Raw genomic sequence first — 24,661 nt, 5'->3', positions numbered from 1 at the left:
CCTGCAACTGAGAACGGACGTGTACATTAAAACTGTTAAAGGGACCTGTAGTTGGGAAGGAATTACTACGTAAAATCTCCTATAAACTGTCTGCAGGTTGTTTTTTCCCAACCTTCACCTCTGCCTCCCAAAAAGCAAATTATAGAAAGATGGGCTTTAGACTACTACCCACTGGGATTGTTAACTCAAACAAAAACATCTGCCACAACCTTTCTACCTACCATGGGTTATCTGGGGTAAAAGATTTTGAAAATTAATACACTTGCAATTCTAGCCAAATAAATTGACTTCCTTGATACTTGATGTACCAATAATAAACAAAGGCATAAAATGCTTTTTAAAACTTTATTTCAACATAACTATACTTACAGAAATACACTCATATTGGTTATTAGAACGCAATTTAACTTATCCTACACAATTTGGACCAAAAAACTTGGTACATGGTTTGCTTTAAAAAAGAAAGAAAAAGCATTTCAATCTGGTTTATTTTTCCATCTATTACAAATGTATATAAAAGATCCACCATCAAATGCTGCTAAAGCAAACAGCATGAACCTTGAGAAATTAAACTTTGGTTTGTCTCTGAAAAATAACACGTATTGCACTGTAAAAGTTTATAAAATTGGTGCAACAAAACATTGTTGTAATGTTTCAATGCCAGTTCACAAAGTTCGATAACTAATGGATGTTGATGAGGGTGGGGAGAGCCTATGTGTACGTGTGAAAATATAAAAGCAATCCAATCTAGTTAATATTGCATGTAGATCACAAGTTTACTCAAATCAAGATTCAGATAATTTCTTAAATCTGAATTAACACTACCAGTCCAGTTCATCTGCTGAGGTCAACAAGGAAACTGCACAGTAGCTGTTTTTCTGATTTGTGCAAAAAAGAAAATGAAGTTTCTTCCCCCAGGTTTTCAGTCTAGAACTGAAACTACAGGAAAGGTATTCCTTCCACTGTCAACATTCATGGGGTGATAGGCGATGACTCAAGCTTAAATCTGAATTAGCACTCAGATGAGAAATAGTTCCCGAAGTTAAAGACCACATGACTTTAGAAGTGACTCTAGAGGGAATCTAAAGTCATGACAAAGATAAAATGGCCCTTCTTGGGAGACCAGAGTAAAACACCCAGCCATAGTCATAAGAAACCTTAACAAAAAATGCAGCCCTTTGTGAATGACACCTCAATTTAACTTTAAAAAAGAAAAAAAGGCAGCCCCATAGAAGCAGCTCTGAAAAGAGGAAGAAAATATAACTTAAAATACCTTGAAAACCAATGTGAATATAGGTTCAGAAGATAGTTAAAAGATATATTTTTATAAGACTACCAAGGATTAGGCTTATATTCTAATATTTCAACTTTTGCTCTAGTACTAAACATCAATCTACAAATAACATGTTCACTTTTCATTCCTTTATCAAAAGGGAAAATTCTAGCTTCAATCCTATCCAGTGGAGGGTATACTGAGAAAATAAAAAGATTCAAACAGTTCCATGCAAATATCACATTTTTCAAATGGAAGAACTCCCAACTAGACCAGAAGTTCTTATTACTAATGCACTTTTCATTGAAACAATTTTTAATAAGAACAAATACATGGCATTAAGGTTCAGAACCTAATATAGGCCTGACAATCAAGTCCTTGTTTTCTGGAAGAAAGGCCTCAAGTTCATTCAATTTCCAGTAACAATGTTTTCACAGATCACTTTCATAATAAGGAGTTTTAATTTCCTTCACATTTTTGTTTTTGGCATTCTAGTCTTAAAATCTAGACAAGAAAATTAGTCCAATTCCCCAGAAGTCAGATTTTTTTCTTTTGAAGTATCAAAAGAATCCACAAAACCTCTTCCCAAAACTGATTCCCAATCTGTAATTTGTACTTAACATGAATCTTTTCATGTATACTGTAAAAGGTAACTTATATAAAATGTACCCATGAATATTAAAAAATAGTTGTTAGAAAGATTTAACTAGCCTTATAATTTAAGTTTTAAAACATAAATATTTGCAGCTTAATCTTCCATTGACAATGATTGTCGGAGCTTAGAATTCAACATCATTTACAAATCCCCAATGTGCACACAAAACACACACCAGTAACACAACTTACTCCTCATGTCTTGAGAGAATCTTCCGCTTCTTTAAATCTTTGGCCTCCCAGTCAATTCCAAGTTCAAATGTCTTTTAACTTGGATTTCTCAGAATTTTAACAAGTTTTCCACCCATACTTCAATACTTTTCCTAATCTTTCCTGTTGCATTGCCAAACTCTGAAACCTGCTTCAGAGGTCATCAGACAAAAGAAAATCAATGAAATATAAAGTGGTTATTTCAGAATAGAACATGGGAGAACTGGAATTGTTCAGGGTTCCCTATGGGGATCATACTTTATTGGACTACAATGAATAACTGCTGTCAACAAGAAAAATCCTTTACTGGATTCTTTCATATTCTTTGGTGACTGGCCAAAGAACCTACCAACAAAGTTTGGAAGTACATACTCTTCCATACAAAGTGCCCCACAGGAACACGAGAATAGCTGCAGCTCACTTGAGTCCTCGCCTGTAGAAAAAGGCAGTCACAGGAACAGCTAGGACACCCACTAGTTGGTGGAGATCCCTGAGAAAGTGTGATTTTTTTAATCTGGACTGAATTTAACTTTCACCAGCCTTCTTCACTGTATTCACAGGAAGTAGCAGCTGGTCTACCAGCACTCATACTACCTTTCTCATCATAGGTTTTCTGTAAAATCGCTATGGCTTTGGAATCTCACAAACTGATATTCTGTATAACTTGAAGGAGTAAATTATATATTCCTAATTCCAGATTTGCAGTTTCCAAATAAAAATTACAGTTCTTTATTCAGTGGAGTAGACATAAAAACACCAACCATCTATGAAAGAGGTTTCCCTCTAAGATACGATTTAACACTGTACATTTAGGAAGTAGATGTACTAAGACAGGCCAAAAGTTTACTTATGGTTGGTATTTGAGATAAAAATCCATTCAGAAAAAAAAAAAAAAATCCATTCAGTATAGACCTAGTGGCTTATTTATTGTGAAGTTCAAACTGAGAGCTATGAGTTCATTATACGCATTTAAAATAAATAACTTATATGAAATGCAGATTCTGGCATAGATATGAATATCAAAATCAATGAATTTAACCTGCATGTTTCATTTGCTCAGAAATTTGCACACACTAATACTCTGCAAAAACGACAATTGCAGCAAAGGAAAAAAGAAAACTGCCCTTTTGCAAACAAGATTAAAAGCATCCCTCCAAAGAGGAAAAAATAAAATGCAAATATATGTATAAAGTGTTACTGTTCAACAAAAATGCTAGTTCTAGAAAAAAATGTAACTGCATAGATTAAAAAAAAAAAAAATGTGCAACATCTTAAGCTATTAAAGCACCGAAATAAAAAACACACCAAAATCAATGTTTTTATGACGATTAACATATACACAAATAAGAAATATGTATTGATCAAAACTCAGGAAGTAAATACCTGGGCTGATACACTGCCCATTGTTGGCAGAACTTCTCTTCAATTTAAATGTCTCTTCTCATCTCTAAAACAATTTTAAAGTGCTAACTTTATATAAAGCAGGCAAATTCTTCAAGTAATTTGCTATTTAAGTATGCCAATTTTTACAGAGCTAAACAAGGAACTAAGAATAAACTAAAGTGAAACAGGAGTAGACATGGGGAAAAAACTCAATAGTTATAGTTGAACAAATCGACAGAATGCTCTAATACCACCTTGGCCTTCTGGGTTCAATTAAAAGCAAAAGCTAATAGATTTAGATGTCTGCTGGTTTATTACACTAACTCCCTTGGATTTGCTAAAATTTGTACATCATTAGGTACACGGATTCCTAAGGAAAAGAATGCCACTTAAAAATCAAGACTGGATACTAATTAAAGCAATTTTTTAAAAACAAAAGGCTGTCTACTACTACAAATGAATACAAAATGTCACAGACCTTACAAACTAAGAACTGAAGCCTTGCCCAAAGTTTATTTACTCCTGCCCTTGAGCTGCCTCTTCAAGGAAGTATACATTAACCAAATGGCGATTGAGGTGTTTGCTGTAATCTTTTTCCTTTCTAAAAGAACGATCACAGAAGATACAAACAAAATCTCCCTCGGCCACTTTGACTGCCAAGGCTTCCTTTCCATTTTTTCTACTAGTCTCTTGTGGAACTGGCCGAGCCCCATTCAATCCAGAGTCATCACTATCCTCTGACATGTTGTCACTTAGGTCACTTCCATCATGACTGTGGATGCCTTCGTCTTCATCCATTTCCTGAGACTCGTTTACTGCCACGGTGACAGGAGGTGATGCCACAGTAGCTGTGGACACTGCTTCACATTTTTCTAGCGGTAGAGGAAGAAGTGATGGTGAAGCTGGTTCTTCAACCGCCGAGTCTCTGCCGGGGGGATTCTCTGTTTTCTTCTCATCAGCGTCCATCTTCATTTCACAAAGCATAGCGTCAGCCTGATGTTTACCATCTGAAGTTTCACCCTCTGGCATATTCAAGTTTTGTTCAGAGGATGAAATACTGGCAGATGCCTTGGTAACAGCAGCAAGACCAGCTAGACTCTTATCTGCCTCTTCTGCTTCCACTTTTTGAAGAGGAGCTTCTTTATGTCCTTCGCCTGCAGGGACTAATTTTTGGTCTTCTGACTCTTCCTCTTTTAAGTCTTCCTTTGGCAGAGGTGGTGATGGTGGTAAGAGATCCTGTGCACCGGCACTTTCCTTTAGAAGCTGCCTGTCTTTAACAGGCACTAAGCCAACTTCAATAAGGACTTGCTCCTTCTGCGCCATTTCACTCTGCACGTTGGACTTTTCCTTGCCATTATCTTTGTGAGGAGACCTTTTGGGGATCGGCTCCACGGGAGGAGGAGGCTCCGCATGAACAGGCCCCTTCTGAACAACCTCGACCTCAGCATGCCCCCCGGGGGGAAGAGGTGGAGGAGGAGGTGGGGGGGGAGGAGGAGGCGGCCGCTCCGTCTGAACAACCTCGACCTCAGCATGCCGCTCAGGGGCAAGGGGAGGGGGAGGAGATGGGGGGGCGGCAGGAGGAGGCTCCGTCTGAACAGGCCCCCCCTCAGCAGACTCCATGGGAGGAGGAGGCTCTATCTGAGTGGGCCTCCTCTGAGCAGGCTTGCCGCTTTTTTTACATGATTTACTTCTCAGAGTTTTCTTCTTTGCACTGTTTTTCATGCAACTACTTTGCTTTTTATTCTCCTCTACTTTGCTGTCACCCTTCGGCACTTCCTGACTATTTCTGGATTTGCTTTCTGCCTTCTTTTTCTTTTTTGTCACAGGTTCCTCATCATTCACACGTTCTTGTAAGGAACGGGCTTCAGCTTCTGTCTTCCTTTTGCTTTTCTTGCTTTTACAGCTTTTTTCTGCATTATTTCCTGGGTGCACATCCGTCTCTTTAGCTTCCAGTGCCGATTTGCGAGTTCTGGTAGTCACTTGGCTTGAGGCATTACTACAAGGCTTTTTCTCTTTTGAAACATTATCTTTTTTCTCCACTTTTACAGACCTCTCGTTTTTCTTCCCAGTCACATCCCCCTTCATTTTTGTCTGCTCTGTTTCTGTTTTCTCATTGGTGATTTTGTTATCAGGCAAGTCAGCCTCTCGCTTTTTGGTTTTCTTTAGCTTCACTTTTGAGACATCCATGGTCTTATTAGGACAAGTAGGATGCTTAGATTTGAAATGATACTGCAGATTACACTTCTTGGAAGCTGCGTAGTCGCATACAGGGCAGTTGAACTGCCGTGGATTAACATGTAGCTCCACGTGTTTTTTGAAGTTACTTCTATCTGCTGTTTTGTAGTCACAGTGTGGGCAGTTAAGAGGTTTAGGCCCATTGTGAACCTGTCTTGCGTGACGGGTTACTTCATGTTGATTAGAGGCCACATAACTGCACTGGTCACACTTAAATGGCTTCTCACCTGAAGGTAAACGAGAGACGTTGCAGAAGGCATACATTAAGAAATGAATTCAAGATTTACTCAAGCATACTTAAAAGGAATTGGATATATATTGAAAAACAAAAAACAAAAAAAACTGACAGAAACTATTTCTTGAAGACTTTATCATGCAACTCATATTTACCATATTTATTTGTATATCTTTTCTCTATCCCTTGACATAGATTCTCATATCAAATGGAGGAATAATTATCTCAGTTAATCATCATCTTCTAAAAAGTTCATCAAATACAGATTCATCAAGAAGTACACAACAGGACTTCCCTACCATTCCAGTGGTTAAGACTCTGCGCTCCCAATGCAGGGGGCACGGGTTCGATCCCTGGTCGGGGAAGATCCTGCATGCTGAGTGGCGTGGCCACAAAAAAAAAAAAAAAAAAAAAGAAGTACACAACAATTACTGGCAAAGTGACTTGCGCTCTTGATGTTAATTTTGGGACAAGGGCACTAAAAAAGAAGGTAATTTTAAAGTTTTCATGTTTAGATAAAACAAATGTATAATGGAGTAGAACATAAAACTCCCATACATTTCAGATAAACCTTGAGACTTCAAAAGAAATATTATACACTATAGGCTACACTCCCAGACCTTCCATGTGAAAGTTTTAAAACAATTCTTGGCCTCAGGGAACAAAAGGCTTTTTCTTTAAATTTAACCCTTTTGTCCATCGTGGCAAGAGCTGAGTCAAGTTTCACTCAGCAAACTTTTCCACTGCCAGAGTTGCTATTCCACAGCAAAAATAAAACAAGTCAGAAATCTTTTCTTGATTTTCTCTCACCTTCTTCTAAAGAATGGGCAAAGAAACTAGGTAAACAAAAAGGGGCATACAAATATATATGGTATATAAAATAAGCACAAAAAGTCATAATCACAGATACATACAAGACCAGAAGCCCACCCCCAACCCCCAAATTAAAGGCATTAAGATTAACTCATTCTACCTGAATACATACCCATCTAGATCACACTCTAGCAAATATTACCAAATGGTATCCATACCCCACTGGTCCAATGGAATGCATAGCAGAAAAATGGAAATTGACATTTATGAAAATTCATCTCTCAAACATTCTCAAATTCACATCAAATCTTATTTAATTTTTTTCATAAAGCAAAACTACTCAGACATGAAGTAAAACCATATAGATGGTAAGCTTTACATGATTAAAAAATGTCTGATGATAGAATACTCGATCACAAAAACAAAAACTTATCCGCGTATGTCAGATTGTAAACGTACCTAACTGGACAACTCTTCTCCACATGAGTCCACTAATAGATTCATAAATGGAGGTTTCTAACAACATGCTGCATTAGTCTACACCTGGCCCTATCTTGTCCTCTCCATTGAATGACTTCAAAGGAGACATTTACTTAACATATATAGACACAGAATGGGGAAAACATATGTGACATAACAGTTAGGAATTTGTTCTACAGTAAGAATACCTGGGGGGATCAAATATGGGCTCTGCAAATTACTGTGAAGTCTTGAGCAAGGTACTGAAAACTCTGTAAGGCTCAATTTCCTCACCTGTAAAATATTCTTAAGTGTTGTGAACTATAAATAATCTAATCCACATAGAGCTCTTAGCAAAGGATAGATAGCCAAGCAGTCAATACACATTACCTGTAATGCATCACTTTTGGAATGGCTGGTAAGTTTTAGAATGGGTAAACAAAAGGGAAGATTTCATGTGTTTATCCTGCCTTACCATATAAACCCTCCCTCTCAGTAAACAAAGAGCTGATGAATGGAGCTGATCTCTTTAGGAAAGTATTTGTGCTCATAAAGTAATTAAAATGAAAATGGTCATTTTTAAGTCCTAATGAATGAGGGTATTTACACAGCCAGCATCAAGCAAGGTGCAAACCTCCATCTGTGAAATGGTCAGGGAATGGGAGTTCGTAGGACTCTCTTTAAACAGTGATGGCATCATTTAGTTGCTTCATTCACCCTACCCACATTTTTGCTTTGTTGCTGTTAACCTCTTTCTTGTATTGAAAGATCTATTCATCAAGTTTAGTTTATTAATACCTAGCTGAATGAAAATTCTTTTGCCCTGAACCAACAGTAATATTTACCTGTTTTTGATCTTTATAAATGTGTCAGATGTCTATTTTATTCTTCCTAAATTTATTTACAGAGATAAGGGAAATTCAAAAAGGGAGTTTTACAAGCTTTACACATTCTTATCAAGAAGAGCCCAGAAAGAGTAACAAGGGAACTTTTAATTGAAGAGTAATAGGGGGATATTACTCAGCAATAAACACAAAGTTCTGATAATGCAGCATGGAATGAATCTCAAAAATATTTTACAGAAGGATGTTACATTTAAGTCAGAGTATCAGTTGAGGCGAGACTATGGGAGTATTGACTAGAAAGGGTAAGGAGGGAACTTTTCTGAGGGTGGTAAAACATTTCATGTCTCCACCTAGATGGTAGTCAAACAAGAGAAAACATAAAGTCACTGCCCCGTATACCTAAGATGCGTGCATTTTCATGTGTATTAATTAAACCTTAATACTATTTTTTAAATTATTCTAAAATTCACAAAAAGACCCTCATACCATAACATGTTTCAAATACTTGGTGAAAGGAAAATAATTTTTGCTGAAAAAAATATTTTTCCATCTTAAAGAGTAGTTGATGGAGGTGGAACTTGGCAAGTTGTTAGTTTCCTTTAACAAACATCCATTATACTCATAATGGGAAAATAATCAAAATGAACTCCTATGCTGGCAGGACGGGAGAACTATCCAGTGTGGTATCTACAAAAACATCATAAACTGGATGTATTTCCTCCAGGATGAAATGGTAGCATATCCACTCAGAATAGGAAATGGAGAGCTGTGGATTATGTCAGGATCTCTAGGCTACCCAAGTGAGGATACTTGAAAACCATTAGTTACAAACACCAATAAAACGCAGAATAACACCAGATTAGGTTAGTGTGTCTGTACATTTCACCAAACCAATACTCTGATCCCTTCTTACTTTAGCCTCAGGAGACCTACCCTAATGGAAGTGCTCCAAGGAAATAACCAATGTGGTTTTGCTTTATAAACCAATTTGTCATTTTAGCTAAAATGTACCAACTCAGCAGAGCCTAGTCTATTCCAGAAATAAGAGACTGAGCATACACTTCTCTTCCTTAAAATACATTCACATGAACAAGGAAGTGAATGCACAAGATGACCTATAAAGATCAGACTCAAGACCACAGAGAAAGCATCCAAGATATTCACTCCATGCAACCCAGTCAGAAAGACTACCTACCCAATTTGACCACACTTAGCCTCACTTAATTTGCAAGTGTTATTATCAGCAACTTCTAAGAGAAGTACTAAAACATAGGATCGGCTGGAAATAATTCAGCACACTTATACACAAAACAAACTAACCATGTTTGTTTCCTGTTTGGGACTCACAAATTATTGGCATACAATAAAAGACAATGGCTCTGCTCTCTCCATACTCTGTGCTATGCTGTAGTTTCTTGAGCCATTTTCTGAGCCATAATATTCTTTAGACACTGCTGATGACTGAAAATGAGGGTGGGGGAGTCGAGGCCAAACTCGAGCTCTTCTAAATTGGAAGAATGACAATTAACCTTAGATAAAACACTTATCTTCTCTAAGCCAGTGTCCTAATCTATAAACTGGGATTTAAGTATTCTAGAGGTACTAAGATTATAGATAACAAATTCCAATTTTTCAGTACCCAGCATGCATACAATAAATAGTAACTGCTACTCATTATTATGACACTTTTTAAATACTTGCTGTACTATAACAGCAACTACTAAAAATCACCTTTAAAATATAGCAGACAAAAGATAACAGTAACCAATGCAAAATCATTCAGGCAATCATTATTGTCTGGTGTAAAACACCATAGATAAAAATTTATACAGTGACAAAAGTATTATCGATTCAATGAAAAAAATACAAGTGTGTTGTCATTCTGATCCAGTGACACTAATATTAGGTCAACCAGATATGACTTCAAGTGAGACACATTATTATCTACAATTCCAGCATTTAGATTTAATTTCCAGTGTACAAGTTATACAAGGCACAGGGACAGAGGAAAAACTAAATGATACCATGAGAAAGCAAATTAACACAAATCCAGAAGAGGGGACATTCCAGAGGAAAAATGGCCATATTTCTCCAAGGCCTTAGTTTCCCCATTTGTAAAATGGGGACAATAACAGAACTTACTCATCATGAGACAGTTATGAAAACGGAAATGATCCAACTCATGAAAAGCTCTTAAATATTTTATTTAAGGGTTAGAGCACAAGTATCAGTAGGATATGATGGCCTACCCTCAATAAAAGCAACCATATTACCCACAGAAAATGAAACCAGGAAGCACCCAAAAGTAATACTAAAAACAGGTTTCTGGTTAAGTGACTCAATAGTTTAGGAGATTGAGAAGGAACATTCAAAGTATAAAACTTGACAAGCATGTAAGGTCAAGTTGAGCCAGTAAGCATGCTGTGAGACCTCATAGCTGCTCAAATTAGAATTCATACTATAATCAAGTCTTACTCAATCACTGACTTAAAACAGCAATACCCAATAGAAGTAAAATGCAAGCAACATAGGTAACTTTAAATTGTCTAGCAGTCACATTACAAAAGTAAAAAAGAGGTAACATTAACTTTACTACTTATTTAACCCAATATATTCAGTATCATGCCAACGTGTAATATTAAAAAATAGATATTTTACATAATTTTCTTCTTACTGTTTAAATTCAGGTGTGTTATTTTATACATCTCAATTCAAACCGGCCACATTTCACATGTGGCTAGTGGCTATCCAATTAGACAGCACAAACTGTTAACTTAAGGTAATTGGTAATTGTTAACTTAAGGGAGTTGGGTCTACATACACTTTGGTAAACAGCAAGATTTTAGCATACCTCCCCCACAGAGGTATATATTCTAAATTTAGGAAGAGAGTACTCTGATCAGATGTGACTGTTCACCCAGGGTCAGTGTGGCCAAAATGAAATAATTATCCATTCAAGACCACTATGCTTTTTAACTTTGCCATCTACCTACATATTTCGACTTTTTAACTTTGCCATTTACCTACGTATTTTGATAATGGGGACCAATTCTGGTGGTGATCATGATAATTTCAGTCACTAGAGGGGATATAAATCTCCCACTTGTTATAGATCTGCATTTTATCTATTATAGGTTAATAAAATGGGATCCTGGATTATTTATCATTCTTTAAAGTTTGGCTTTTATAAATCAGTCCTCAGATGCCCTATCAATTGTCAAGAGAATAAAGCCAAATTTCAGGACCTGAGCAGGTAGCTAATAAGGAACCCCCGGAACCTGGCAACCACACACTATGAAACTTGGTGTTATACTCTGTTGGGGATGCGGAGGGAGAGTCGGGAAGGAGTATAAGAAGGCAGAGGTTGCTCAAAAAGGATAAACCAGCCTTGGTCTATGATAGCAGTTCAACTTTTATTACATCATGGAACTTGATGAAGGTCTGATGAAAATTAAGGACACTCCTCCCAGAAAAAGTACACACATACATTTACATTTAGTTTTGGACATTCCACCTACAGACTCCCTGGTTAGGAATCTCCATTTAAATACAGCTCCACACTAGTAGACCACGAATTTTTAACTCTAATTTCAAAATTATATTATAAATAAGGAACCAGTTCCAAGTCTAGAAGAACTTTCTTATAATGGTAGTTTACCAAAGATGATAGAAACGTTCCCATTTCTTACCAACCTGAATGAGTACGCATATGTCTGGTTAAATGAGTCTTCTGAGAACTTGAGTAAGGACAAAGTTCACATTTATACGGACGTTCTCCTACAAAAATATAATGATTAATGTTCAAATATGATAAAATAATGCAATTACGATTCTCACTAACAATATACACATCATTCAGTATTGAGCATTTTTTAACAAGGATTTCTTTTTTCCTGTCCCTGGCAAAATGATTGATTTTTATCATGTATTAGAAAGATTATTCAGAATACAACTAACTACATTATTTTAGCTTTGCTGACAAAAAATACCAGTGGCTTTCTGAATTCTCACAGCCCTTTTAATTTTCACAGTAATGCTACATGTTATTACATTAAATATTAAGAACTGAAAAAGTATCTTAGATCAGGTATAAAATTAGAATTATCCTTTTAAAAAAATCCACAACATTGTAAATCAACAATACTTCAATAAAATTAAAAAAAAAAAACTACCCAAATTTTCTGATGCTATGACTTAGGTAACTTTTTTTTTTTTTTTTTGCGGTATGCGGGCCTCTCACTATTGTGGCCTCTCCTGTTGCAGAGCACAGGCTCCGGACGCGCAGGCTCAGCGGCCATAGCTCACGGGCCTAGCTGCTCCGCGGCATGTGGGATCTTCCTGGACCGGGGCACAAACCCATGTCCCCTGCATCGGCAGGCGGACTCCCAACCACTGCGCCACCAGGGAAGCCCAGGTAATTTTTTTGATCCTTATAAATGATAAATCTACCATTTGAAATTGTTAGCTTAAAGCAATAACATTTTTGAGTGGGGAAGCTGTTGTTGTAAGCTAAAAATTTCAAGTGGTAAATAGAACTTTTATAAAATAGTCAGCTCAGTGCTAAAACAAATTACAATCATAAGGCCACAGGGACTGAGAGCAACTGAAGATGAGAGGCCAGTGATTTAATAAAAAATTTAAGACTCAAAGGCAGGAAACGTGTATTTTTTGGAAACACGTTGTCAACCACAAAACATATCAAAAAACCAGCTTGCTAATTTGTTTTCATATATTCTTTAACCACAAGGTAATAATTATGACCTCAGGCAAGCTTCCTCATCTGTAAAAGTAATAGTACCTTCACTTCCTAGAATTGTGAGAATTTAAATCAAGATAATATATCCAGAGCATTTAACGTAGTGCCTGGCACATAAAAGCCCTCAATAACCATCAGTTATTATTTTGTCTACACTGTAAGTTACAGTAATAGATGTGTCTAAAAAATGGGATAAGGAAAAGATAAGTACAAAAAAAAAAAGAAAGAAAAAAGAGAATGTGTTGATGATGGGACTTCCCCGGTGGCGCAATGGTTAAGAATCCGCCTGCCAACGCAGGGGACATGGGTTCAAGCCCTGGTCCGGGAAGATTCCACATGCCGCGAAGCAACGAAGCCCGTGCGCCACAACTACTGAGCCTGTGCTCTAGAGCCCGCGAGCCACAGCTACTGAAGCTCGCGCGCCTACAGCCCATACTCCACAATAAGAGAAGCCACTGCAATGAGAAGCCTGCGCACCGCAATGAAGAGCAGCCCCCATTCATTGCAACTAGAGAAAGATAGCGAGCAGCAACAAAGAACCAATACAACCATAAATAAATAAACAAACAGAATGTGTTGATGACTGTGAAATGTGTTCCTAGTAACTATTCAGCTGTTATTAGCCAGTAGCTATAGATTAGCTGTAAATACATTATAGCAACAAAATGCCTACTTTGACCTAGAATAATTTTAAAACAGCTTAAAAAATGTTGAATGTATTTCTGTAAAGAAGATACATACAGACTTCCCTGGTGGCACAGTGGTTAAGAATCCGCCTGCCAATGCAGGGGACACGGGTTCAATCCCTGGTCCGGGAAGATCTCACGTGCCGCAGAGCAACTAACTACGCCCCTGTACCACAATTACTGAGCCTGCGCTCTACAGCCCACATGCCACAACTACTGAAGCCCGTGCACCCTAGAGCCTGCGTGCCACAACTACTGAGCCCACATTCTGCAACTACTGAAGCCCAGGTGCCTAGAGACCGTGCTCCAGAAGAGAAGCCATCGCAATGAGAAGCCTGCACACTGCAACACAGAGTAGCCCCCACTCACCGCAACTAGAGAAAGCCCACGTGCAGCAACAAAGACCCAATGCAGCCAGTAAATAAATAAATAAGTTAATGGAAGAAAAATTTAATACCCTTACAGATTAACATGAAGAATCCACTAAGGACAATTTACTTTAAAATCCTTCATAACAAAATAGATTGCTTCTATCTGTGCAACTCACCAAAAAAGGCATAAATACTCTAGAAACACTAGTAATTTTTCAGTCATACATATAGGCAAAAATGTCATCTTTTTTTCTTTTAATGTCATCTTTTAAAGTAGAATTTGTGTACTCCAATAAAAATTGATTTTAAAAAAAGTAGAATTTGTGAACTGGTTAAATATCGAGACTACAAACTGAAAAATCTTTTGACTGAAGACTCAAATGAAAATCCTCAGCCCCCTACCATGATAACTACCTATAGAAATGAGATTTGGAACTTTGAATCTTAGTTGTATGTGACCCTGAGCACATCACTTTAGGCTTTCAGTAAACACTTACCCTGTTTTCCTCAGTAAATTGTTCTGAAGATTAGCAGAGAGTAGAAGAAAGCACCTAACACTGAGCCCTCAATACAGGAACATAAGAGACCCACTAAGTGAACTTGAAAAGCAGGCTACCTAAGTGAGAAATAAGAAACAAGCGATTCCTGTTGACGATCATTTCTTATCTCTGTTCTTCAGCACTAGCTGAATTTTTCAATAAATACAACTTCAGAACCATGCATTTAATACCACTGATACTCTCAGAATTTACATAATCAAAATACTATCCTTCTGTTTATACACCAACAACTTGTTTTGAAATTTTTTTCTTTTAAAAAACCACAAATTAGGTAATACCAGGGGGAAAAGCTTTTAAAAAGTATTAAGACAGGGACTTCCCTGGTGGTCCAGTTGTTAAGAATCCACCTTCCAATGCAGGGGACATGGGTTCGATCCCTGGTCCGGGAACTAAGATCCCACATACCACTGGGCAACTGAGCCTGAGCTCCACCAACTAATGAGCCCGTGTACCACAAATGCAGAGCCCACGTGCTCTGGACCCCTGCACCACAACTAGAGAGAAGCCCACGCATGGCAATGAAAGATCCCACATGCTGCAACTAAGACCCAACGCAGCCAAAAATAAGATAAATAATTTTTTTAATAAATGTATTAAGTCCAAGTAAGCTTAACACTAAAATGTGAAATGAGATATGTACAACCAATGTTAGCTATGTAAGTCATAACCTTATTGTGGAAATATCAACTTTAATGTGGAGAAAAAGTAATGAATGATGAAGTATATAAAGTACAGCTATTAAAATTAGTCACCTCGACTGTAAGTGAAAATAAACCACTATAAGAAAAAAAATTAAATGGCAAAAAGTAGAGATCCTACTTAAAAAAAAAAGTATACATAAAGTATACATAAAAAATTGGAAATATACAACAAAACTGAAATTTTTCCAGTTCTCTCCATTTTCCATTTTTTAATTCTAAAAATGTCTTACATTTTAATTCTAAAAACGTCTTACATTTTTAGAATCTAAAAATGTCTTACATCTAAAAATGTCTTACATTACATTACATTGGAGTACATCTCAATAAAGCTGTTATTTAAAAAACTGAATTGCCAAATATGACAAAATATTAATAACCCTTGAGTATAGCTGATGGGGACCCATGGGTGCAGTGGGGCATTCTCTTTACTTCTGAGATGTTTGAAATTTTTCTTTTTTTTTTTGCGGTACGCGGGCCTCTCACTGTTGTGGCCTCTCCAGTTGCAGAGCACAGGCTCCGGACGCAAAGGCTCAGCGGCCATGGCTCACGGGCCCAGCCGCTCCGCAGCATGTGGGATCTTCCCGGACCGCGGCATGAACCTGTGACCCCTGCATTGGCAGACGGACTCTCAACCACTGCGACATCAGGGAAGCCCTGAAATTTTTCATTTTTAAAGTGTTTCATTTGGGGGGTAGCATACACTTATAAACAAGAAAGGTCCTCTTACCTGTATGAGTTCGAACATGCTGAACATAATTGTTTTTTCTGTCTGAAAAATAGTTGCATTTTCCACATGTGTATACTTTCCTTGGAAAATGGTTTCTCAAGTGTTTCCTCCAGTGATATTCGCTTACTGTGGTGTACGTGCAAATGATGCACTTGTAGACTCGCTCATTGTCCCCGGCTCGGGTGTGGTGTTTCAGGTGAGCAGTATAGTGATCATAGCGATTGGTATTGTAGCCGCAGCGGTCACAGCGAATGGGGCCCTTGGAGAAATCTCCCTCTTCCCCGGTGGAAGAGCCACATTCCCTGGCTTTGGCTTGCTTCTCTGCACTTTCCTCCACAAAAAATTTCTTGGCACTATGAACTCGGATGTGATGCACAAACTGTTCTTCAGATTCTGCTTCATACTGGCATGGTTTACAGCGAAAGGGCTTGGTCTTCAAGTTCTTGCATTTGTCCTCTGCTACAGGGGTTTCCCGAGGAAGATCTTTATTTGCGCTGTACGGTTCTGAGGCAGCTGACACCTCAAACACAGGCCGCGGTTGCACAACACTGAGTTCCAAACTCTCCAGTTCCATGTTTTCCAGCCCGCTGGGCTCGCCTTTTACCTCAGGAGACTCCTCAAGTCCTTCTCCGTCACTATCTGAAAAGTTGTTATCCCCAACAGGCATCAATTCTGCCATCTGTCTTTCTTCGCCAACCAGGTAATCACAGCAGCCGCCGTTTACTTCCCCAGTTAAGGCCACATTTGCCAACATGATGAGCTGAGGCGCAGCCAGTTCAGCTCTGGAGAGATCAGGCAAGTCATACATGTCGTTAGGCAAGGCCATGCCCATGGTGCCACTGCCGGTGAACAGACCTCCTCCTCCGGAAGACTGCCCCATTACCTGGGTGGCCATAACGGTGTTCTGCATTCAAAACAAAACAAATAACACGAAAGCACCACTTTAAACACAACTTTTACTGGTCTAAAACCACAACATCACTGTAATTCTTCGTAACTTAAAAAAAATACATTTTCCAATATAATCTTTAAACTCAATCAGCCTCATTAACTACTGAAAATAAGCCTTTACAATATTTTTGTAATTCCAAATTCTCTTTACTGCAGTCATCAAAAAAATTTCTATGACCCCCTACAAAAAATTCTATCAAGCGTTTGACACAACTCATCCATCAACTAGGTTTACCACTAGTGTGCCTTCCCTCAAGCACTTTTAATTTCTCTGGTAGAAAAATATAAGTAACCTTCATTTTTAGTGTTAATTAAAATTATATTTTATATTCCATACATGAATTCCATACATAAATTCCAAACATGCTGTCCTCCCATCTCCTGCTTCAACAGCTTACTGGTCTGAATCAGAAAGGAGAAAAATTCAAAAGCCAACTGTGCACTTATTAAGTATAGTCTGGAAAGTAGAAGCCTGTAATAATTGGCCAGTGGATTAAATCTCATATGAACTCAACTACCTCCAAAAGAATAAACTACAGTTGACCCTTGAACAAGGGGCTAGGGGCACTAACTCCCTGGTGTAGTCTTAAATCTGAGTATAACTTTTGACTCCACAAAAACTTAATTACCAACAGCCTACTGTTGACCAGAAGTCTACCGATAACATAAAGAGTAGATTAACACATACTGTGCATGTTACATGTATTATATATACTGTATTCTTACGTACTGTATTCTTACAATTAAGTGAGCTGAGAAAAGAAAATGTTATTAAGAAAATCAGGGGCTTCCCTGGTGGCACAGTGGTTGAGAGTCCGCCTGCCGATGCAGGGGACGCGGGTTCGTGCCCCGGTCCGGGAGGATCCCGCGTGCCGCGGAGCGGCTGGGCCCGTGAGCCATGGCCGCTGGGCCTGCACGTCCGGAGCCCGTGCTCCGCGGCGGGAGGGGCCGCAATGGTGAGAGGCCCGCGTACCGCAAAAAAAAAAAAAAAAAAGAAAGAAAATCAAAAGAGGGGCCAGGCCGGGCTGGGCTGAGCGGGAATAGGAGACTCAACCCCAGCACCCATGACCGTGATTTTCCAGGTGATGCCTGTGATTCTTGACGCCTTCATTTATCCAACACCTTCCGAGGCCTGGCCCTGGGATGCAGCCTGGCAATAATCAGCTCAGTCTCTCCCTTTGAGGGCTGACAGCCTAGCAGCGATACATCATCCTGATAAGCCTGTTAACTCACCAAAGTTGTGACAAAGTAGCCTGCAGAATAGGGAGCTAGTCCTGGGGTTCTGGGCCCGCTGAATCCTGCTTATCTATGAAATGCAGTTAACACATCAGCTGGACCTATTTCCCAAACACAGGGTGACCCTTCTGTTATTTAATGATGTAAAAAATGCTTGAGAATAAAGGCCATGGAAGGCGACATTGATGGCTCGTTAATAAACCCTACAGTGACTGTCGATCCATTTCAGATACTTGTGGCAGCAAACAAAGCAGTTCACCTCTAAAAACTGGGAAAAATGAAGACAAGAACTCTATCTACTGAAATTATTTTCAATCTTTCCCCAAATAACAATACTTCAGAGGCCTTGAAAAAATTTGGTACCTCGGCAAATGACACATCAATTCTAACTGCTTATACTGAAGAGGGAGAAAAATAAATCAAGAAGACCTAATGTCTCTGATAGAAGGTCAAAAGTTTCTCTGAAAAATCTCCCAGAAATAACACATATTACAGAAGTCAAAAAGATATATGAACTATCTTCACAGGAAGAAAGTATTGGGACATTATTGGATGGTATCATTTGTAGAATGTCAACAAAAGATGTTCTGTGAAATGGGGACTTCCCTGGCAGTCCAGCGGTTAGGACTCCGCGCTTCCAATGGCGGGGTGCGGAGGCGCGTGGGTTCAATCCCTGCTCGAGGAACTGAGATCCCACATGCTGCGCAGCGTGGCCAAAATATAAATTGGAAAAAAAAAAAAAGATGTTTTGTGAAATGACAGAAATATTAAAATTTTTCAGCACTAAAAAAAAGAAAATCATAAGTGAAAATATATTTAAAGTACTGTATTTATTGATACCATAAGTTTGTGTACAACATGTGTATAAGACATCCATCTTGTCTTATACGACACAAAATACTGTTGATGTTAAACATATTACTAACACTAGACATCAAAAATGAAAATATGAAAAAGAAATTCATACTTATTTACAGGTATAACATTTATGCATTGACAACAAAGAAGCAGCAATATGATTGCTTTATGGTAACCTAATACCATCAACACGATTGCATCCCGGTAGTCTAGTGTACATGCAAATGAATCTTTATTAAAATTTATGGCATATAGTATTACAGTTATATTCATCATACAGCATTGGAAATGTCACATTTTTTTTTAAAAAGCCACTTACCTTAGATGACAGGCTGATACATAATTTGACCAAGTAGGAGAGAGAAAGGCATACTGTGTGGTACTATAACTTTTGAAAGCAAAGTTACAAAACAGTAGGAAAACTAACACATAATTAATTTTATATTAAATATCAGTCACCTTATACCAATGTAAGGATAGGCTATCCACATCAATACAGGTTTTGCACACCATGTTCTACACAATGAACCTGTAGGCGATAAAGATGATGACACAATAACGTCTCAGGGTTCTTGCCATAAAGTTATTAGATTTTCACAAGACACACACAACAGATTAGTTCATTAACTGTACAGTATGATGATTATTTACTATTCATTAAGTGGAAGTGGATCATCACAAAGGTCTTCATCCTAATAGTTGTCATTCACACTGAGTAAGTTGAGGGGAGGAAGAGGAGGGGTTGGCCTTGCTGTCTAAGGGGTGGAAGAAGTGAAGGAGATGAAGGGTAAGGCAGGAGAGCCAGGCACACTCATGTAACTTGATGGAAATACATCCTAATTTTTCTGTCTGACTTTTTTGCTTTTTTTATTTCTCCCAAAATGTTTCCATGTGGTACCAATCCTTCCACGCTTTGCTTTAGTTTTAGTGCCTGTATCACAGAAGGTCCATGCTGTGAAAGGAGTCAAAAACAGTCTTGAATAATCAGAACCCTTCGGTCAGATTGTCAATTTGTTTCTGACACTGCTTCTTCTGCATCTTATTCCTCATCACCTGGCGCTGGTTCCAAAGCACTCATCTCCATCAAGTCATCTTAATTCCTCTGATGTGTTTATTAGCTCTTGAATTTCTCCAAGATCCCTATCTTGACACCCTTCACCCTCCACCTTTTTTCTTTTTCTTTTTGCCATATCCAGAATCTCATGATTTCCTTGATTGGCTCTGTTGTAAATCCTGTAAGTCATGCACAACATCTGGACACAGTTTTCTCCAGCAGGAATTTACTGTTTGGGGCTTGACAGTCTTCACAGCTTTTCCTATAACAACAGCCAACTTCAATCATGTAATCCTTCCAGACTTTCATGATGTTCTATCAGGGTTCCCCTTCCACAGCACTGACAATCTTTCCATAGACTACCATGTGTAATGAGCTTTAAAGACTCCCTAATCTAGAGGCTGAATTAGAGACAGTTCTGTCTGGGGGAAAGCAGACCACTTCAACATCATTAATGTTGAACTCATGGGGTTCTGGGTGGCCAGGGGTATTGTCCAAATCAAAACTACTTTAAAAGGCAGTCCCTTACTGGCAATGTATTTCCTGACTTCAGAGACAAAGTATCAATGGAATCAATGCAGAAAAAGGGTTCTCATTGTCCAGGCCTTCTTGTTGTACAACCAAAAGACTGGCAGCTGGGGACTTCCCTGGTGGCACAATGGTTAAGAATCCACCTGCCAATACAGGGGACATGGGTTCGATCCCTGGTCTGGGAAGATCCCACATGCCGCAGAGCAACTAAGCCCGTGCGCCACAACTACTGAGCCTGCGACCTAGAGCCCGCACACCGCAACGAAGAGTAGCCCCCACTCACTGTAACTAGAGATAGCCCACACGCAGCAACGAAGAGCCAACGCAGTCAAAATATATATAAAATAAATAAATTAAAAAAAAAAAGAAGACTCGTGGCTGGTGTTTATCCTTTCCCCTCAAGGCTCGGGGGTTGGCAGCTTTATAAGGGCAGTCCTGATCCTAAACCCCGCTGCATTTGCACAAAACAGAGGAGTTAGCCTATCCCCTCCTGTCTTAAATCCTGGTGCTCATTCCTCTTCCTAATAAATGTCCTCTCATTTTTTTCCATAATAGGGCACTTTTGTCTGCATTAAAAACCTTGAGATTTGTGGTTGCCAAGGGGCAGGGGGGTTGGGAGAGGGATAGAGTAGGAAGTTGGGGTTAGCAGATGTAAGCTATTATATATAGAATGGATAAACAAAGTCCTACTGTATAGCACAAAGAACTACATTCAATATCCTACGATAAACCATAAAAAAGAATATTAAATAAAAGAATTTATATATATGTATAACAATCACTTTGCTGTACAGCAGAAATTAATACAACATTGTAAATGAACTATACTTCAATTTAAAAAAAAGTCATTGAGGAAAAAGAATAGCAGCCTGAACAGGTTTTTTTTTTTTAAACTGAAGTATAGTTGATTTACAATGTTGTGATCAACGACTTTCTTTTAATATTTATTTATTTATTTAGTTGCACCAGGTCTTAGTTTCAGCTCTCCAGCTCCTTAGTTGTGGCATACAAACTCTTAGTTGCAGCATTCATGTGGGATCTAGTTCCCTGACCAGGGATCGAACTTGGGCCCCATGCACTGATCTTATCCACTGTGCCACCAGTGGATTGGGAACTTGTCTGCTGCGTCTTGATTGGCAGACACTACTTCTGTTATCTTGACATGTTTTAAGCTAAATCTCTTCCTAAAATTATCAAAACAACCTTTGCTGGCATAAAATTCTCCAGCTTTAGATCTTTCACCTTCCTTTTGCTTTAAGTCATCATATAATGACTTTGCTTTTTCTCAAATCATATTTAGAGTCCATAGGTATGCCTTACTTATAGCAATCCTGCACCAACGTAAAAACTGAATTTTTAATTCGAGATAAAAAGGTATTTCCCAAAACATGCAAGGTTTTCAGGCCTGCTGGCGTAGATGCAGTGATGACCTCACAAATTTCCTTTTTTTTCTTTTTTAACCATTGGTCCTTAGGGTCAATTCATTTATCTTGAAATGGTGGGCAAACTCAAGTGCGGATATCAATCTACCCCAGTACACATCAAACAATTTAACTTTTTCTTGTAAAGTCTTGACTCTACTCTGCTTCTGGGGAGCACTTCCAGCATCACAAGTGGCACTATGGGGTCCATGATGTTATTCAAGGTTTCTGGTATTGCACTGAACAGGATGAAAAATATGCGAGAACCGTGAGTGGTGACTTTTTATTGCCACACAATTTACTGGAGAGACTGCTCACGTGGAGATGATTACCTCACCTGGCATTTTAAGCAGATACTTGCAACACTTGAGCTCACCAAAATTAACAAGAGGTGGCCACAAAATTATTACATTAGTACAGTATGTACTACAGTTAATTTTAAGCAATTATGATTTAATAATGAATCTTTATGTTTGCATTTCTGTGAATGGCACTCGTGTGGTTGGTTATGAGTTTGTGTGCGTTAAGTCTTGATAAATTTTACCTTTTATTAGATTTTTGTTATTTTATGGCAGTAAATGATAAGAGACTAGTATCTACATATATTTTACATACTAATAACATCTATTTCCTAATTTTTTATATTAATAGGGTGCATGGTTCATCTGTTAATTTTTTCAAAATATTGCAAATCTCCAAAAAATTACAATATATTTCTTGAAAAAAAGCCACGTATAAGTGGACCCTCAGAGTTCAATCATGTATTGTTCAAGGATCAACTATATTATAAAAGTACCACTTAGTTTCTTTCCCTTTCTTTCTCTTTTTTTTTTTTTTTGTGATGACGACCTGTTAAAAAGTAAAAAAAAATTACGGACCTTTTCTCCCGTGAAAAGAGAAGTTTGGTGTATTTAAGAGATCACAAATCAAAGTAAAGAAACTTTCAAATCCCCATATAAAACAGCCGATCAAGTCATCTCCGCAATCAGCAACTTTCTTGCATCGCGCTTGACTTGGCTCACTTGCCTACCGGAGCCATTACAAGATCACCTTGAAAACATATTGGGCTTTTTATAAACCGTCTTCACACTTTACTTTCCAATCTAAAAGGTGTTATTCACAAATTAGGTGTTCTCCTGCAAAATAGGTGGCAAAGGCTAAAAAAAAATGTTAAACCCAAAATACAAAAAGTAATCCTGTCTCACCCAAGTGCATAAACACAAACCGGTTGAGTCACAGGTACCAACAAAAGTTGGAATCAAATGCCATCACACAAAGCAAACGCTGTCCAAGGGTTTAACAGCCCAGACTACCCGGTAATTTCTAATTCTTCCCAAACCCTAACTACCATCCCCAAAGGGATTTTAATGTTGGTCGGGAAGACGGTCCAAGCACAGTCCGAAAGACCAACGTGCTACGCGAATTCCTACGTGCTGCTGCCACCAGAGCCTGCCTCGGCGGCGGCATTCCTAACTCAAATAGGCATTCGGCCATTTTCTCAAAATACGTACCAAACACAAAGCAGCTCTTTGCAAACTCGGGAGCTCTCGCTTCCTCTCGGCTCGGCCCGCTCACTGCACCACTGACACACCAGTTGCCGCCACACTCGTCCTGAACCTTTCCCTGGGCTCCCCAACACTAAAGACTGCAAGACGGGCAAACTCGGGGTGCCGCTGGGCCAGGTCAAGTCTTCCCCAGTTCAGGCTGCCCCCTCCTGGCCCGCGCGCCCGAGTCCGGGAAGAGGGAGGAAAGTTACCGCGTCGCCGCCGTCCCGGCTGCTCGCCGGCCCCAGCCTCGCCCTCCGCAGGGGGCCGAGGAGCCGCCGCGAGCGCCCTCCCGAGGCGCCGGGCCCCGAGCGCCGGAGGGGGCCCCCTGCGCCCCGGAAGTTTGCGGGTTCACTCCCCCACGGCGCCCCGCGGGACGCACGCCCCGGCCCCGCCGACGGCGGCGGCTAGGTGGCCCCACGCAGAGGGCCCCGGCGGCGGGGCGGCCCGATCGCAGAAATCGCTGTCCAGCCCCATTGGCAGAACCACCCGAGCCCCAGGCTGACTCAACCCTCCCGGCCGCACTCAACGGCGCCTTCCGGCGAAAGGGAGAGGCCGCAGAGGGAGGGGGCGGGAGGACCGCCGGCAAGCAAGGAGCTGCGGCGGGACCTGGAGCAGGAGCACGAGAGGAAGTTTCAGAACTAGGGCCCCAAGCAGCTCCGCTCCTGGCCTCAGGACAAGACTCCCAGGGACGCCCGGGCCCGCGCGGAGGCGGCGGCCCGGCCTCAACTGGGGAGGGGGTCCCGGCGCCGCGCAGCTCCCCATCAACGCCCCCGGCCCAGCCCCCGGACCGCGACGGTGTAACCCGATCCCGTTCAGCCGCCAGTCCCCGCCCGACGCGGCCGCCACCGCCGGAGCCACAGTATCTGCAAATCAGCCCTGGACAGCGCCTCGCTCCGCGTCCTTCCGCGCCCTCCCCCTCCCGCGGCAACCGCCGCCACGACGGCCCGGCCGGCCCGCCGCCCCCACCCGACCGTGTCCCAGACCGCGCCACGCTTACCGTCCTTCCTGGGCGAGGAGGGGCGACGACCCGCGTCGCCGCTCCTTCTCGGACTACTTTTCTTTGTTGCTGGAGTTTCGGGGGAGGGGAGGGAGAGGGCGGAAAAGTTGGACGCTGGGGCAGTCGAGGCCCGCGAAGACCCAGGAGAGGGGCTGCAG

General features: G+C 40.0%; 2 protein-coding genes and 1 pseudogene across 5 annotated transcripts in view; 2 read left to right on the top strand and 1 right to left on the bottom strand.

The window, feature by feature from the left end:
• Window positions 1-24,661, top strand: part of SPINK2 (serine peptidase inhibitor Kazal type 2) — a gene marked incomplete at both ends in the record, with an annotated part of 208,217 nt that overhangs the window by 105,324 nt on the left and 78,232 nt on the right.
• REST (RE1 silencing transcription factor) lies at window positions 385-24,602 on the bottom strand. Of its 3 annotated transcripts, none has more exons than XM_082837934.1 (4): window positions 24,504-24,602; window positions 15,909-16,812; window positions 11,801-11,884; window positions 385-5,982 (listed from the first exon to the last, which is right to left on the bottom strand). In XM_082837934.1, exons 2-4 carry the CDS (start codon window positions 16,801-16,803, stop codon window positions 4,037-4,039), a joined length of 2,925 nt encoding a protein of 974 aa, XP_082694060.1. In that variant the 5' UTR covers window positions 16,804-16,812; window positions 24,504-24,602; the 3' UTR covers window positions 385-4,036. The 3 variants fall into 3 exon arrangements, with proteins under 3 accessions (XP_082694060.1, XP_082694061.1, XP_082694059.1); XM_082837935.1 differs by lacking the exon at window positions 24,504-24,602 and adding an exon at window positions 23,471-23,735; XM_082837933.1 differs by lacking the exon at window positions 24,504-24,602 and having other exon boundaries at window positions 15,909-16,972.
• LOC309960940 (EKC/KEOPS complex subunit TPRKB-like) lies at window positions 17,842-18,809 on the top strand (annotated as a pseudogene). Its single transcript has one exon. The product of its transcript is annotated as an EKC/KEOPS complex subunit TPRKB-like (transcript).

The sequence above is a fragment of the Leucopleurus acutus genome (genome assembly GCF_964270905.1).
Source record: "Leucopleurus acutus genome assembly, chromosome: 4".
Lineage (NCBI taxonomy): Eukaryota > Metazoa > Chordata > Mammalia > Artiodactyla > Delphinidae > Leucopleurus > Leucopleurus acutus.
This window is presented reverse-complemented; position numbering and strand designations above follow the sequence as displayed.

Coding starts and splice junctions, on each gene's coding strand:
- REST (XM_082837933.1), bottom strand. CDS start 16,818: ATGCAGAACACCGTTATGGCCACCCAGGTAATGGGGCAGTCTTCCGGA. Junction 11,885..15,908: donor GCATGTTCGAACTCATACAG/GTAAGAGGACCT, acceptor ATATTTTTGTAG/GAGAACGTCCGTATAAATGT. Junction 5,983..11,800: donor ACATATGCGTACTCATTCAG/GTTGGTAAGAAA, acceptor GTTTACCTTCAG/GTGAGAAGCCATTTAAGTGT.